We start from the raw sequence: 11,746 nt of genomic DNA on the forward strand, positions 1-11,746 counted from the left end.
TGTGAATGTATGGAGTAGAGGCCTGACCTTCTATGTGGCGTACCTCCCTGTGAACACACGCCCCTGTGACCAGGTGTCTAAATGCAGATAAGAAAAGTCGGCCTGTGAAATGATTTGAGATTTCAAATGAGGGGGGAAAATAGAAATGTGAAGTTAAAATATATGCTATATGTAACATATTTTTAAATCTACCTATAAATAATATTTTCTTATAAGGAATTAGGACCACAGAATCCACACAGCCAAATTTCAACTTTTACGTTAAGAGTTTTGTGATGAACTTCAGAAACAACAACTCCAAGTGGAGGACCTACAGAGGAATCGTCAATAACGAAAAAAAGGTAAGAGAAGCTCTGGGAGAAAGAACCGAGTAGAAGATCAAGCCTCCAAGTATTTTCATCAGCGAGTTTCCAGAAAACAGATTTGCAGCACCACCTCAGTTAGATAACTTGACCTTTCTTTGCAAAGCCTTGTACCTTCGGTATTGAGTGTCTAAAAAAATGCAACAGATGTAGAATCCTGGTGTTGGTTTCATGTAACTAGGTATGAATGGGTTGATAAAGACCTAAAAACTAACTAGTAGAAGCTTCAGGTAAAAGCTACCTGTTTCCACAGGTGTTTCGGGGCAACTTTAATTTTCACGATCCAGTGACGAACAATTTCATCCCTCCCATCGTGGCCAGATATGTGCGGGTTGTCCCGCAGACGTGGCACCAGAGGATAACCTTGAAAGTGGAGCTCATTGGTTGCCAGATTACACAAAGTAGGATTCAGGGCAAGTCAGTAAGTAATTCAATTCTGGTCATGTCCTTTCATAAATTGTTGTTACTAATGTGGTTTTCCCAATGTCTCTTCCCTCCCAGGTAATGACTCACTGGTGTGGCGCCAATCCAGTTCAAATTCTGTTGGTTCAACTAAAGGCGAAGAGGAGACAATCACGAAACTCATCCCCTTTGAAGAAATGCCCACAGGTAGAGCAGTTATTGTTTTATGATTTCCTCAAGAGTGTAACTGGTACTCCAACCACTATTCCAGTATCTTCATCAAAAGCTTTTCTTTGTCACATACACGGCTGCACGCAGATGGTTGAGAGGTATCTGCTCAAGTGTAAATGGTGTATATCTGCAACTATTCATTGCAGTATTGTAAGTACAAATGATAGTGTTTGCCCTTCAAACTCTAAGTAAATATTTTATGGAAAAATAATAGCACATCCATGCAATGGAATACTCTTTAGCCATGAAAAGGAATGTATTTGTAGCCCTGGCTGGTGTGGCTCAGTGGATTGAGCACTGGCCTGCAAACCAAAGAGTCGCCAATTCGATTCCCAGTCAGGGCACATGCCTGGGTTGCAGGCCAGTGAGGGGCGCACGAGAGGCAACCACTCATTGATATTTCTTTCTCTCTCCCATCCCCTCCCTAAAAGTAAGTAAATAATAATCGCTTCTTGGCCTTTTGGCTAAGATCAAGTGTAGTAAAAGTAAGTAGATAAAATCTTTTTTAAAAAGACTTAAAAACACAACAAAAAAAGAATGTTAGTAATTTACAAACCTCTTTGACATAAATTGACAACTTAAATAAATAAGCAAGGCATAAAACAGTCTATATAGCACTCGAATATGTGTGTGAATATATATATTTTTTCTAATATTTCTGGAACAATGTCAGGAAACATAATTTGGCTTTTTGTGGAAGAGAAACAGAGGTAGGAGACAGACATTATATTCTATTCCTTTATATACTTTTTAAATTCTGAACATGTAAATGTATAATTTATTCAAGTAATGAACATTAAAAGTACATTTATTTTTTCAGAATATAAAATAACTTGCCTATTAATTTTATAAAATTTGGAAATATTAGAGAACTATAAATAATATAAATATAAGTGCTATATATCAGCATCAATAGATGACTACCTTTTGACACAGTGATTCCACTGCTGGGAATATACTCTAAGAATCCCAGACACCAATCCAGAAGAACTCATGCACCCTACGTTCATAGCAGCACTATTTACAATAGCCAAGGGTTGGAAAGAGCCTGCATGCCTATCAGTAGATGGATTAAAAAACACAATGGAATACTACACAGCAGAAGAAAGCAGGAATTCCTACCTTTTGTGACAGCATGGTTGGAACTGGAGACTATCATGCTAAGTGAAATAAGCCAGTCAGTAAAAGACAAATGCCATATGATCTCACTTATAAGATGTGTCTAAAGAATAAAATAAACTAATGAGCAAAATAGAACCAGCGGCACAGAAACATGGAACAAATTGACAGCTGTAAAAGGGGAGGGACTATTTGAAAGAAGGGGAAGGGATTAGTCAAGGAACATGTATGAAGGACCCATGGACATGGATAATGGGGTGGGGATTGACTATGGAAGTGGGGGGCAGGCTAGGTAGAGGGGGACAATGGGGGAAATAATTAGAACATCTGTAACAGCATAAACAATAAAACATAAAAAAATCACCAAGTTGCACTATATCTAATCAATTATGGTTATATTTATAACTTTGAGACAAAGTGATAGCACACCATATATTCCATTCTGTAGCATGTATTGTTTTTCACTCACCATTGTATTATGAGCATTGTTCAATGTTATTAATAGTTGAAAAACACAATTACTATTATCTTTGTAATATTTCTTTATGGACATATGACTATTTAGTTAACCATTTTCCTATCGTTAGATGTTTAAGTTGTTAAATTTTCCCAAATTTCTGCTTTCATAAATGACACCAGGGATATTTATGTAAATTTGGTTCCTTTCTAAGTTCCTTATCCTTCCTTTCATAAACATTTCCAGTCCTGGTTGTCTCTCTGTGTTTTCTTCCCAAGGATCGCAGGTAAAGAAGGGTGAAGAACAAATTCTTCTCCTTTAGGTTGTATAGTTTCTACAGGCTTGGGGCCTGCTGAGTGCCTGGTCAAGGGCCCTTTTTTTGGAGCGGAAAGAGCTTTGGAAGACACAGGGTGCTGCTTTGCACGGCAGTGTGGAAACGCTGTTGGAGGCCATCAGGCTGCATTTCCTCTCAGTCCACAGCGCCAACGCCCTGGCAGTGAGGAGCTCCCATATCCAGGCCTCTGTATTGTCCAGGTCCAACCCTGGCCGCTGTCAGGGGGCACTGGCTGCTTGAGCCAAGCTAGAGCTCCACACCGCCAAAACTCTTCACCTGTCTGCATAGCTCCTGACTGGGTGGGCCAGCTTTCAAACTCCCCCTCAGTTCTGACTTGGGAGTCTAAGTGGCCCAAGCAACAAGCTCAGAGTAAATGTTAATCCCTGAAGAACGTTGAAAACTGCCTTTCCGAACGAAATCTTGCCATTTGTGACAACATGGATGGACCTAGAGGGTATTATGCTAAGTGAAATGTCAGACACTGAAAGACAAATACCATCTGATCTCACTTATATGTGCACTCTTAAAAAACAAATTAAGCAAACAAACAAAACTGACAGAGGCTTACAGATACAGAGAACATGTTGATGGTTGCCAGATGAGAGGGGGGCTGAGGGAGTGGGGGAAAGGGGGAAGGGATACAGGTGTACAAATTGCCAGTTATAAAAACAGAGAGATGTAAAGTACAGCATACAAAATAATAGTCAATAGTACTGTTATCACTGTGTATGGTGGTAACTCCATAAGTTACATAAATGTCTAATCACTATGTTTAATACCTGAAACTAATATAATATTATGTGTCAACTGAAAGTGAAAAAAAAATTAATGATTTAAAAAATTAAAATAAGTAAAAGAAAACTGCCATTGGAAGTAGGAGGGGGAAGTGAGGATAAATTTTATTTTCCTAAACCTTAGCCAGAAGTTCGAATTCTCTCTTTTTGCTTTCCAATGTCAGTAAGTGCCTCGACTGTATTCCTTTTCCCCCACGTGTTAACCCTTTGAAGACCTTTCAAGTCAATGTTGAGCTTTAGATCATGAAGCATGGTTGCGGTCGATTCTGCTGAAATGTGGTGCTTCCACTCGTAGGAGCGAACATCGCGATGGTTGCGACCCCACTGGTGCTCCTGCTCGCCCTGCTGGTGGCTGGAGTGGGGATCTCTACAGCCCTAAGGAAGTATGTGACTTTACATTGTTAAATCTCTTCTCTAATTATGTAAACAATCACAAAACCAAAATGTTTACTCTTCAAATGTTCACGTAGAAAAGCAATATTACTTCTTCCAAAATAAAATGCCCACTTATAGTTACAAGTTAGATAGAGGTGGAAAGTACCAAGTGTTATTTCATAAACAGTACTTACCAGTACTGAGAAACCCTTTCAGTAAAACTTTTTTTTGTCTCGATAGGAGGAAGAAGAAAGGAAATCCTTATGCATCCGCTAAAGCTCAGAAAACAGGTTGGTTGAAATCTCTGTTCACAGTTTTAATCTGTCTTTGAGGAAGGGACAGGATCTGCTGATTAAAAGCACCATTAGGTCTTCTGTGGCACACACTTGTATAGTTAAAAAGAATAAACTCTACATCCTTTGTTAGCAAATTTATAAGGAAGGAAAATATTGTATCCTTTTTAATTCAGAGTCATGGGGCATTACTTTTACTTTTGTTCAACGTCATCCCATCATTCATCAACATTCATTTTGCTTTTCTCTCTTTTTTTTTGCCATTGGAGTTTACACCAACACATTGCCTACCATAAGGAGAAGTTATAACAGCCCCAACTGTGAACTTAACATTGTCCAGCACTCAGCATCTGCAGGCTTCCATTGTATTTTGCTGAGAAAGTGGGAGAAGGACTAGGCTGGACTCACGTTCAGGTTTCAGAGAGTCCATAGGACACAGGTTGCCTAAGCAATGTGGCAGCAGCGGTCCAGAGAGAGGGCAGTGGGGCAGGACTGTTGAGAATCTCAGACACACTTTGAGATTTCACCTCCACAGGGTCTAAGCAGCCAGCTGTGTTAATTCCTCCGGGTCCCAAATGCCATGGGAAACCATGGCCAGGTGGTCTAGCACAGGGAGAATCTGGGACCTGATGGGTACACAGGTACATTTTAAAGGCACAATGGAAAGCATGGTTGGGATAGTGCTTGCTGTGGTTGTAGCCACTCCCAGCATGCTGTTTCTTCCACACACACTTGAAGCGCTGTGCCAGTGAATTTATCACAAGGTCAGCCGGCAGAAAGCAGCTTGACCTCAAGCTCAGGAGGAGCACGTCCTGGAGCCATGGAGAATGTGCATTTTACCTCTAAGATACTGCTTTTTTTCCTCTTATCTGTATTCCAGACTGTTGGAAGCAGATCAAATATCCCTTTGCCAGACATCAGTCAGCTGAGTTTACCATCAGCTATGATACTGAAAAGGAGATGACACAGAAGTTAGATCTCATCACAGGTGACGTGGCCGGTAAGTGCCAAGCCTCTGTGACAGTTGCTTGTGGGAGAGGGGAGACCAGGAGAGAAATGAGAGTAAAATCCTGGTGTTTGCACGGGGTCCTGTAAATCAGTAATGTGTGAAGTTTCCCATCTGCATCCGGTACGGAGTTACAAACGGACACTGAGTATTTCTCAGACGTCCCATTCAGCAGAGGCTCTTACACCTGCAGGGGCTACAATAACACCCAAAGCAATGACCCTGAAGTACCACTAAAAGCTGGAAGCACTTAGTTAATCTGTTTTTGTTACTAAGGTTTTCATTAAGGCACTAGGAAAAGGGGACTAGAAAGATGAATTTAGTACAGCTCCTGCCCTTGAAGAAGAGGAGATAGGAGATGAAAAATCCTGTCCAGTGTTAGAATGGCCTAGGTGTCCCTGATAAGCCATCGTCAAGAGTCAAGCTTTACTGGTGTGGCTCAGTTGGCTGAGCGTCCTCCCTCAAAATGAAAGGTTGCGGGTTAGATTCCAGGTCAGGGCACGTGCCTGGGCTATGGGTTCTGTCCCTGGCTGGGGCAACTGTGTACAAGAGGCAACACTGATCGATCTTTCCCTCCCTCTTTTTGTCCCTCCCGTCCCCTCTCTCTAAAAATAAATAAATAAAATCTTTAAAAAGAAAAAAGTCAAGCTTCTCACACTAAAATGTGGGAAAAGATGCATATTTTTGCTTTTGTTTTTTAAATTTCTAATCCATCCAGACTAATACTTTTGTAAAATACAACATAAATTAGTAGCAACGATGAAGTTTTTATAAAAATATACAAAATACAAAGCTCTAATTTTTTTTTTAATTGGACTGAAGAGACATAGAATTACTCTCTCAGATGGCTGTTAAGTTTCTAAACACTTGCTCTCAATGTGCGTACTCATTTCTTTGCAGATTTGTTACAAACAGTTTTCAGACGTGTAGGCGTCTGCAGACCACACTCGGTGGTAGCACTGCTCCAGTTTCTTGCTTCTCGGAGTGTGTTCTGAGGACCAGCAGCCTCAGCAGCATAGGGGAGCTTGCTGGAAATGCAGGCTCTCAGGCCCTGCCCCAGGCCTGCTGAGCCAGAACTTCCCCCGGTGATGCGCATCAAGTCGGAGGCTAGCCAGTAGAAAGGTTGCCTGAGGTGCCTCAGGGGCAAAGAGAGCATCTCTCCCCAAAATCCTGCTTCTTGTTCCTTTCCCTTGAAAGTTCAAGTTCTCTTTTGGGGGTGAAGCCAGGAGAGGGGCGAACCCCTTGTCTGTCCTCTCCTTTCTTTCATTCATTCTCCTTCAGCTTCCAGTGCAGTTCCTCCCTCTGCCTCACCGCATGGTCCTGCCCTCGCCCCCACTCCTCTGCCGTCTCTCCCCGAAGCAGTCTCACCCACTCCCCAGCTCCCAGTACAGCCCTAGCACATTCGTCCCCTCCTCTGCTCACATTCAGACTTCCCTCTTGGTCCCTAATGAGTCACTGATTCGCACCTGCTGGAATTGCCACCTGCCGGTGACACCAGTTCTCGGGGGTCCAAAGTCAACCCCCTTGTTCCTAGCCCTCCCACATGCGCTCCATGCACAGCTCTTCTAAGTGGCTCCCCAGCTCTGCATCCCAGTCTTCCAGGCCTCACCCCGGAGGGCCTGAGGCGCCCCTCTTTCCTCGTGTCCGGCCTGCATCATCGGAACACCTCCTTCTGATTCCCGTCTCCGTCTCTGACGTGCGGCCTTCCCAAGGCTGCTCCAGTTCCTAGTTTGTGACGTCGGCGTTTCATTTCTCTTTGCTTTTTATTTCTCATTTTCTTATCTTTCCTTCTGCAGTCCATCTCCAGACTTACCTCCACCTGTATCAGTCTCTTTTGTAGAATCCTCAGTAGGTTTCTTCAGAATTAAATCCGACTCCCTAGCGACACACTCAGTGCTTCTCAGGCTCTAGCTAATGGTCAGCAGTGTATCATCCCTGGGACACGTGCTCAAACTCTAGCTCCCCTGGCTGCCAGCTGTGTGTGGTCTTGGAAAAGCTACTTAATCTCACTCTGCATCCGTTTTCCATTTGTAAACATGGAGTAATAGTCCCTACCTCATAGTACAATTCTTCTCTCTCTCTCTCTCTCTTTTTTTTTTTTGAGATGTAATTAATTGACATCTTAATATATTAGAATGGTGCCTAATGACTCAGTAAATGTGAGGTTTATCATTATCACTAGTTCCCAACCTACTATTTTGATCTTTATATTCTACTAAACTACTCCTTGGCCCACACACTCCAGCCACATCAATAGGCCGTTTAATTAGCCTCTCCCCACCCCCGTCCCGGCGCCCGCCCCCCCCAAATTTGGCATTTCAACATCCAGTTTAAAAGCTCCATGAAGTATTTTTGCCCATCCTCCTAATTAGGGTTAAACGTAATCTCTGCGTCTCCAGGATCCGGTGACCCTGGAGGCCTCTTAGTGCAGCAGTATGGCTGTGTGAGCCCCTGCGTGCGGCATCTATGCCTTTGACTTCTTGGTCTTTCTCACTGCCTGGTGGACATTGGACACTCCGCAGAGAGTTGGCGGAGCGGAGCGCCCTCCTCTACAAACACCTGATCTGTCGGTGTGCCCCTGTATTGCACAAACGATGTGCTTCTGCTCTTTTGATTTCAGATTACCACATGATCGGCACTGGGACAGTCACCAGGAAGGGCTCCACCTTCCGGCCCATAGACACTGGGGCGCACAAGGCTGGGGGGAGTGCAGAGGCCGGCGGCCACTACCACTGCCCGCTCCCCGCAGGCAGCCACGAGTACGCGCTGCCCTTGACCAACCTGGAGCCGGAGTACGCCACGCCCATCGTGGAGCGGCACCTGGCCCGGGCACACACCTTCTCCGAGCAGAGAGGCTACCATGTGCCAGCGCACAAGCACTCCCTGTCTTCTGGCAGCTTCTCCCCGGCTGCAGCCGGGCCCTGCGCCATGAGCCAGGGCTATCAGAGGCCACCGAGCCCTGTGCTCACAGACTCAGGCTACGATCAGCCCAAAGCCAGCGGCTGCCGAACCTCTGAGTGTGCAAAGCCTGACTCGCAGCCCCAGGTGAACGATGCCTACTCAGCCCCCAGAGACTGCCTCAAACCCCTCAGCCACACAGCCGTGACTGCTCTTTTGTGAACACACTGTGAAAGAAACCTGCTGTGGTACTGAGCGCTGGGCTGTGTGCGGCACTGGAAGAAGATAGGTTCAAGTGCGTGTGTGTGCGTGTGGGCGCGTGTGTGCACACACGTACGTGTGTGTGTGTGTGTGTGTGTGATTTAATAGGATCCTGCGGTGGAGTCCTAGCGACCACCTCTCATACTGTTTACAAAGTTGTGCAGCTGGTTTTGTTCCGACCCTTCCAGCAGGAGCCCTTCGGTTTTCGTTGGGCTAGAAAAATGAAAACCTGTAGCTGGCATTTTCATTTCTCTACCTGTGATATTGAGCTGCTTGGGTGTGCAATGTGCAGTGTGTACAGAGTTGTATTTAACAAGAATTGAAGTAGCTTAAGTTTGCTTGATCAGATTTTAGTTCTGCACAGAGGTTAAGTGGGAGAATACAGCTGTGGCAAAAACGTATAGAATAATATGTTCGCTTGTTAAATATGTTTTCTCTGATACTGTGTTAGCAGCAGGTCTGTTTAAACTTAATCTTGTTGTTATTGTGGCTCATTGCCTTTGCTTCGATAACTAGAACTAAAAGCATTGTTAACATTCTTCTCCTGGAAGGAATGAAATTACTTGAAGCATGAAAAGCACACCAGGGTGGTTGCTAGCAATTACGATTGTAGATTAAAAACACACACACACACACACACAGTCACCTCAACAACGGCCTGTTCCTCAGACTCCCGTGCCGGCGGGGATGTGCAGCAGCTGGTCAGGGCATGCACGCAGCCAGCAGAAGGCCTCTGCCTGCCCGAGGGACCTGGACCCCTGAGGAACTGGCCTTCATCACACTTTGCTTCTTCCTCACGTCAGACCCCTCACATCTTGCATGGCTTTCACATGCAAATCCACCCTTTTCAAACTGTCTGCAAAGCCAAAGGCTGAGACTTCATGGTAACCAAAACTGCTCTCCCAACAAACTGAATGAAGCTGGCACAGAAATTACAGTCTGAACCACTGTGTCAGATACTTTTGTACCTCAGATTAAAAATATTGCTGAGACCAGACGCCTACACTTTTCGTGAGTTTCTTCAAAAATAGCACATTGTACTCAGACACAAAAAAAGTCATTTTGAAGTGTCTTCTTACAAGAGTGATCGAGGCCACATCGAAGTAGAGCTTTTTCTGCTGAGATGGCTGAGAACTGAACTGACTTTGTAGGAACACTTTCCCCCGAGTGTGCGTCTGCAATTGCAGATTAGCCCAGACCTCAGCTGTACCTCATGTTCAGTGGTTTGTATCCGAGTTTGCATTGTGAGTTCACTGTGGGGGGCTGAACCTCTTTTGCCAAAGAGGCAAATAGGTGTTTGTTCGTTTGTTTGTTTTAATAGAAAATGTGGACCAAAAATATCCTTTCTCTAAACAATGTATTATCATCTTTCTTGTATGACTCTAACTCTCTGTGAAAAATATAAATGCTAAAATAGTGAGGGTGCTGAAACATCACAGACTACCTGTTCGATATCGTGGAGGCTGAACTGTGCACTTTGTGGCGTTTACGTGGTTTTGTATGCACACTAATGTAATAAACGATGGCCAATCAAATGCCTCTGCCTCTCATCGGTGTCTGCTTGCGGCTCAGGCCCCCAAAACAGGCCACTGGCACAGGAGAAGCAGCAGGGACGTGGTGCCAGACCCTGATCTGCCACACAGTACCTGAAGACTGGGCCAGTCGTTGCGGGAATAAATGAAGACGGATCACACAGGAGAGCGAGCAGAGGCTATTCCAGAACTTGCTCCAGCAGTGGAATTAGCCACCCTCACCAGTATTCTGGCAGGGAGAGAGAGACTCCAAAGCAGCAGAGGAGTGGGAAAGCTCTCTAGTGGGGAAAGGGGCGGGGCCAGCTGTGCCCTGATGGGAGGCTGTGGGCCTGGGGAAGCTGTAGGCAAGATTAACTAGAAGTGGAGCCTCCTGTTCATTGGTGGTTAGGGGACATACTTGGTTTTCTCTGGTTTGTCCTAAGTTGGAAGTGGGGCAAAAATTAAGGACGCTGAGTTATTAATCAAATCCTAGAGTTTTGGGGTCAGTTATCATAGGTGTTATTGTCTGGCTTCCTGGTTTGTTACCGGAAGGATTAGCTGGACTTTCTATAGGTCTAATTTATCACAGGCTGACCTTCTGGCCTGGTTACTGAGGATAATGGCTTCATTTCTTGTGTTTATTGCTATACATTGTGAATTTAAGTTCTGTATTTATGTATGGTCTTAATCATTATCCATTTGTATACTCAGTCTGTCATTTTATAAACCTGAGCCTCAAATTGCTTATTTGTAAAAATCATGTTCCTGTGCCTTCCTGCAAGGCTTACAGATAAGAACTCACTGGGACAACACTTATCCAAGTGTTTGTTCCACAACAGGCCACTCTTTTCAGTGGGCTGTGTGCAGTACTTTACCACTAAACCAGTGGTCCATCCGCACAGACTTTTGTACAAGGGAGCTCTTTTCATCCATCCATTTCGTCCCCTTGCTGGTGATGTGATCCCGACAGAAAGGGGAGAACAGGACTTTGTTTGGGAGCAGCACTTCCTCTGGTGGCCGCGCTGTGTAGACCAGGGTGGGTGAGCAGAAAGCTCTGATAAACCCTGCACAGCCGAGCCTGAAACGAGAGGGGAAGAGCAGAAAGATACCATGTCTTTTCTTTTTCAGTGTTTTGCAACACCAGCACATACGATAAAGAGAGATTGAGATAATCCCAACTTTCCTGTTTCTTCTATGTTATCAAACCCTGTTCGGAAGCAGAGGCTGCTGTCTGTCACATCGGACAGTTGAGGTGGAAAGGCACCTACTCTGACATCCACGCTGATCGCAGAGGAGGCCGAAACTTTGGCCTGGGTTTACCACTGTTACTTAAACTTTCCTCAGTATTTATAATTAGCCTAGAAAAGGTCTAGAAAGGATGTGAGAGATTGTTCTGTGCTTATTACACTGGCTTTGGATTCTTAGAAAGTGGAGTCACATGTATGTTCTAGGCACAACTACAGGCACTATGAATAGCTTTTCATAAATGCCTCAGTTCAGCAGTCCAGGCTGGCCTCAGTATTCTCAAAATGCTTCTCTGGCGTTCACTCAGGCACCCCATGGCTGCTCAAGTTCTGGGAGCAACATCACTCTGCACTTACGATGATAAGCCGGGACCCGGGAGCAGTTGTTCCTGTAATGGGAAGCTGGCATTAATTGCGACCCTGCCCCAAACATAGCCCATCCGGTCACGCAGAACTCGC

General features: G+C 44.7%; 1 protein-coding gene and 1 pseudogene across 2 annotated transcripts in view; both read left to right on the plus strand.

Annotated features, from left to right (window-relative positions):
• Positions 1-10,090, plus strand: part of DCBLD1 (discoidin, CUB and LCCL domain containing 1) — a 64,121-nt gene extending 54,031 nt beyond the window's left edge. Inside the window, exons 9-15 of one of the 2 annotated variants that reach the window (XM_045188711.3) lie at positions 217-341; positions 616-775; positions 864-971; positions 3,995-4,082; positions 4,315-4,364; positions 5,248-5,367; positions 7,994-10,090. In XM_045188711.3, coding sequence (XP_045044646.2) covers positions 217-341; positions 616-775; positions 864-971; positions 3,995-4,082; positions 4,315-4,364; positions 5,248-5,367; positions 7,994-8,493 — 1,151 coding nt within the window. In that variant the 3' untranslated portion in view covers positions 8,494-10,090. The remainder of the gene's footprint in view (positions 1-216; positions 342-615; positions 776-863; positions 972-3,994; positions 4,083-4,314; positions 4,365-5,247; positions 5,368-7,993) is intronic. The other variant, XM_024551834.4, reaches the window with a different exon arrangement.
• On the plus strand, positions 1,440-1,515 carry LOC112297447 (U2 spliceosomal RNA; annotated as a pseudogene).
• Positions 10,091-11,746: the final 1,656 nt, after the last annotated feature.

Source organism: Desmodus rotundus, chromosome 11, assembly GCF_022682495.2.
Source record: "Desmodus rotundus isolate HL8 chromosome 11, HLdesRot8A.1, whole genome shotgun sequence".
Classification (NCBI taxonomy): Eukaryota; Metazoa; Chordata; class Mammalia; order Chiroptera; family Phyllostomidae; genus Desmodus; species Desmodus rotundus.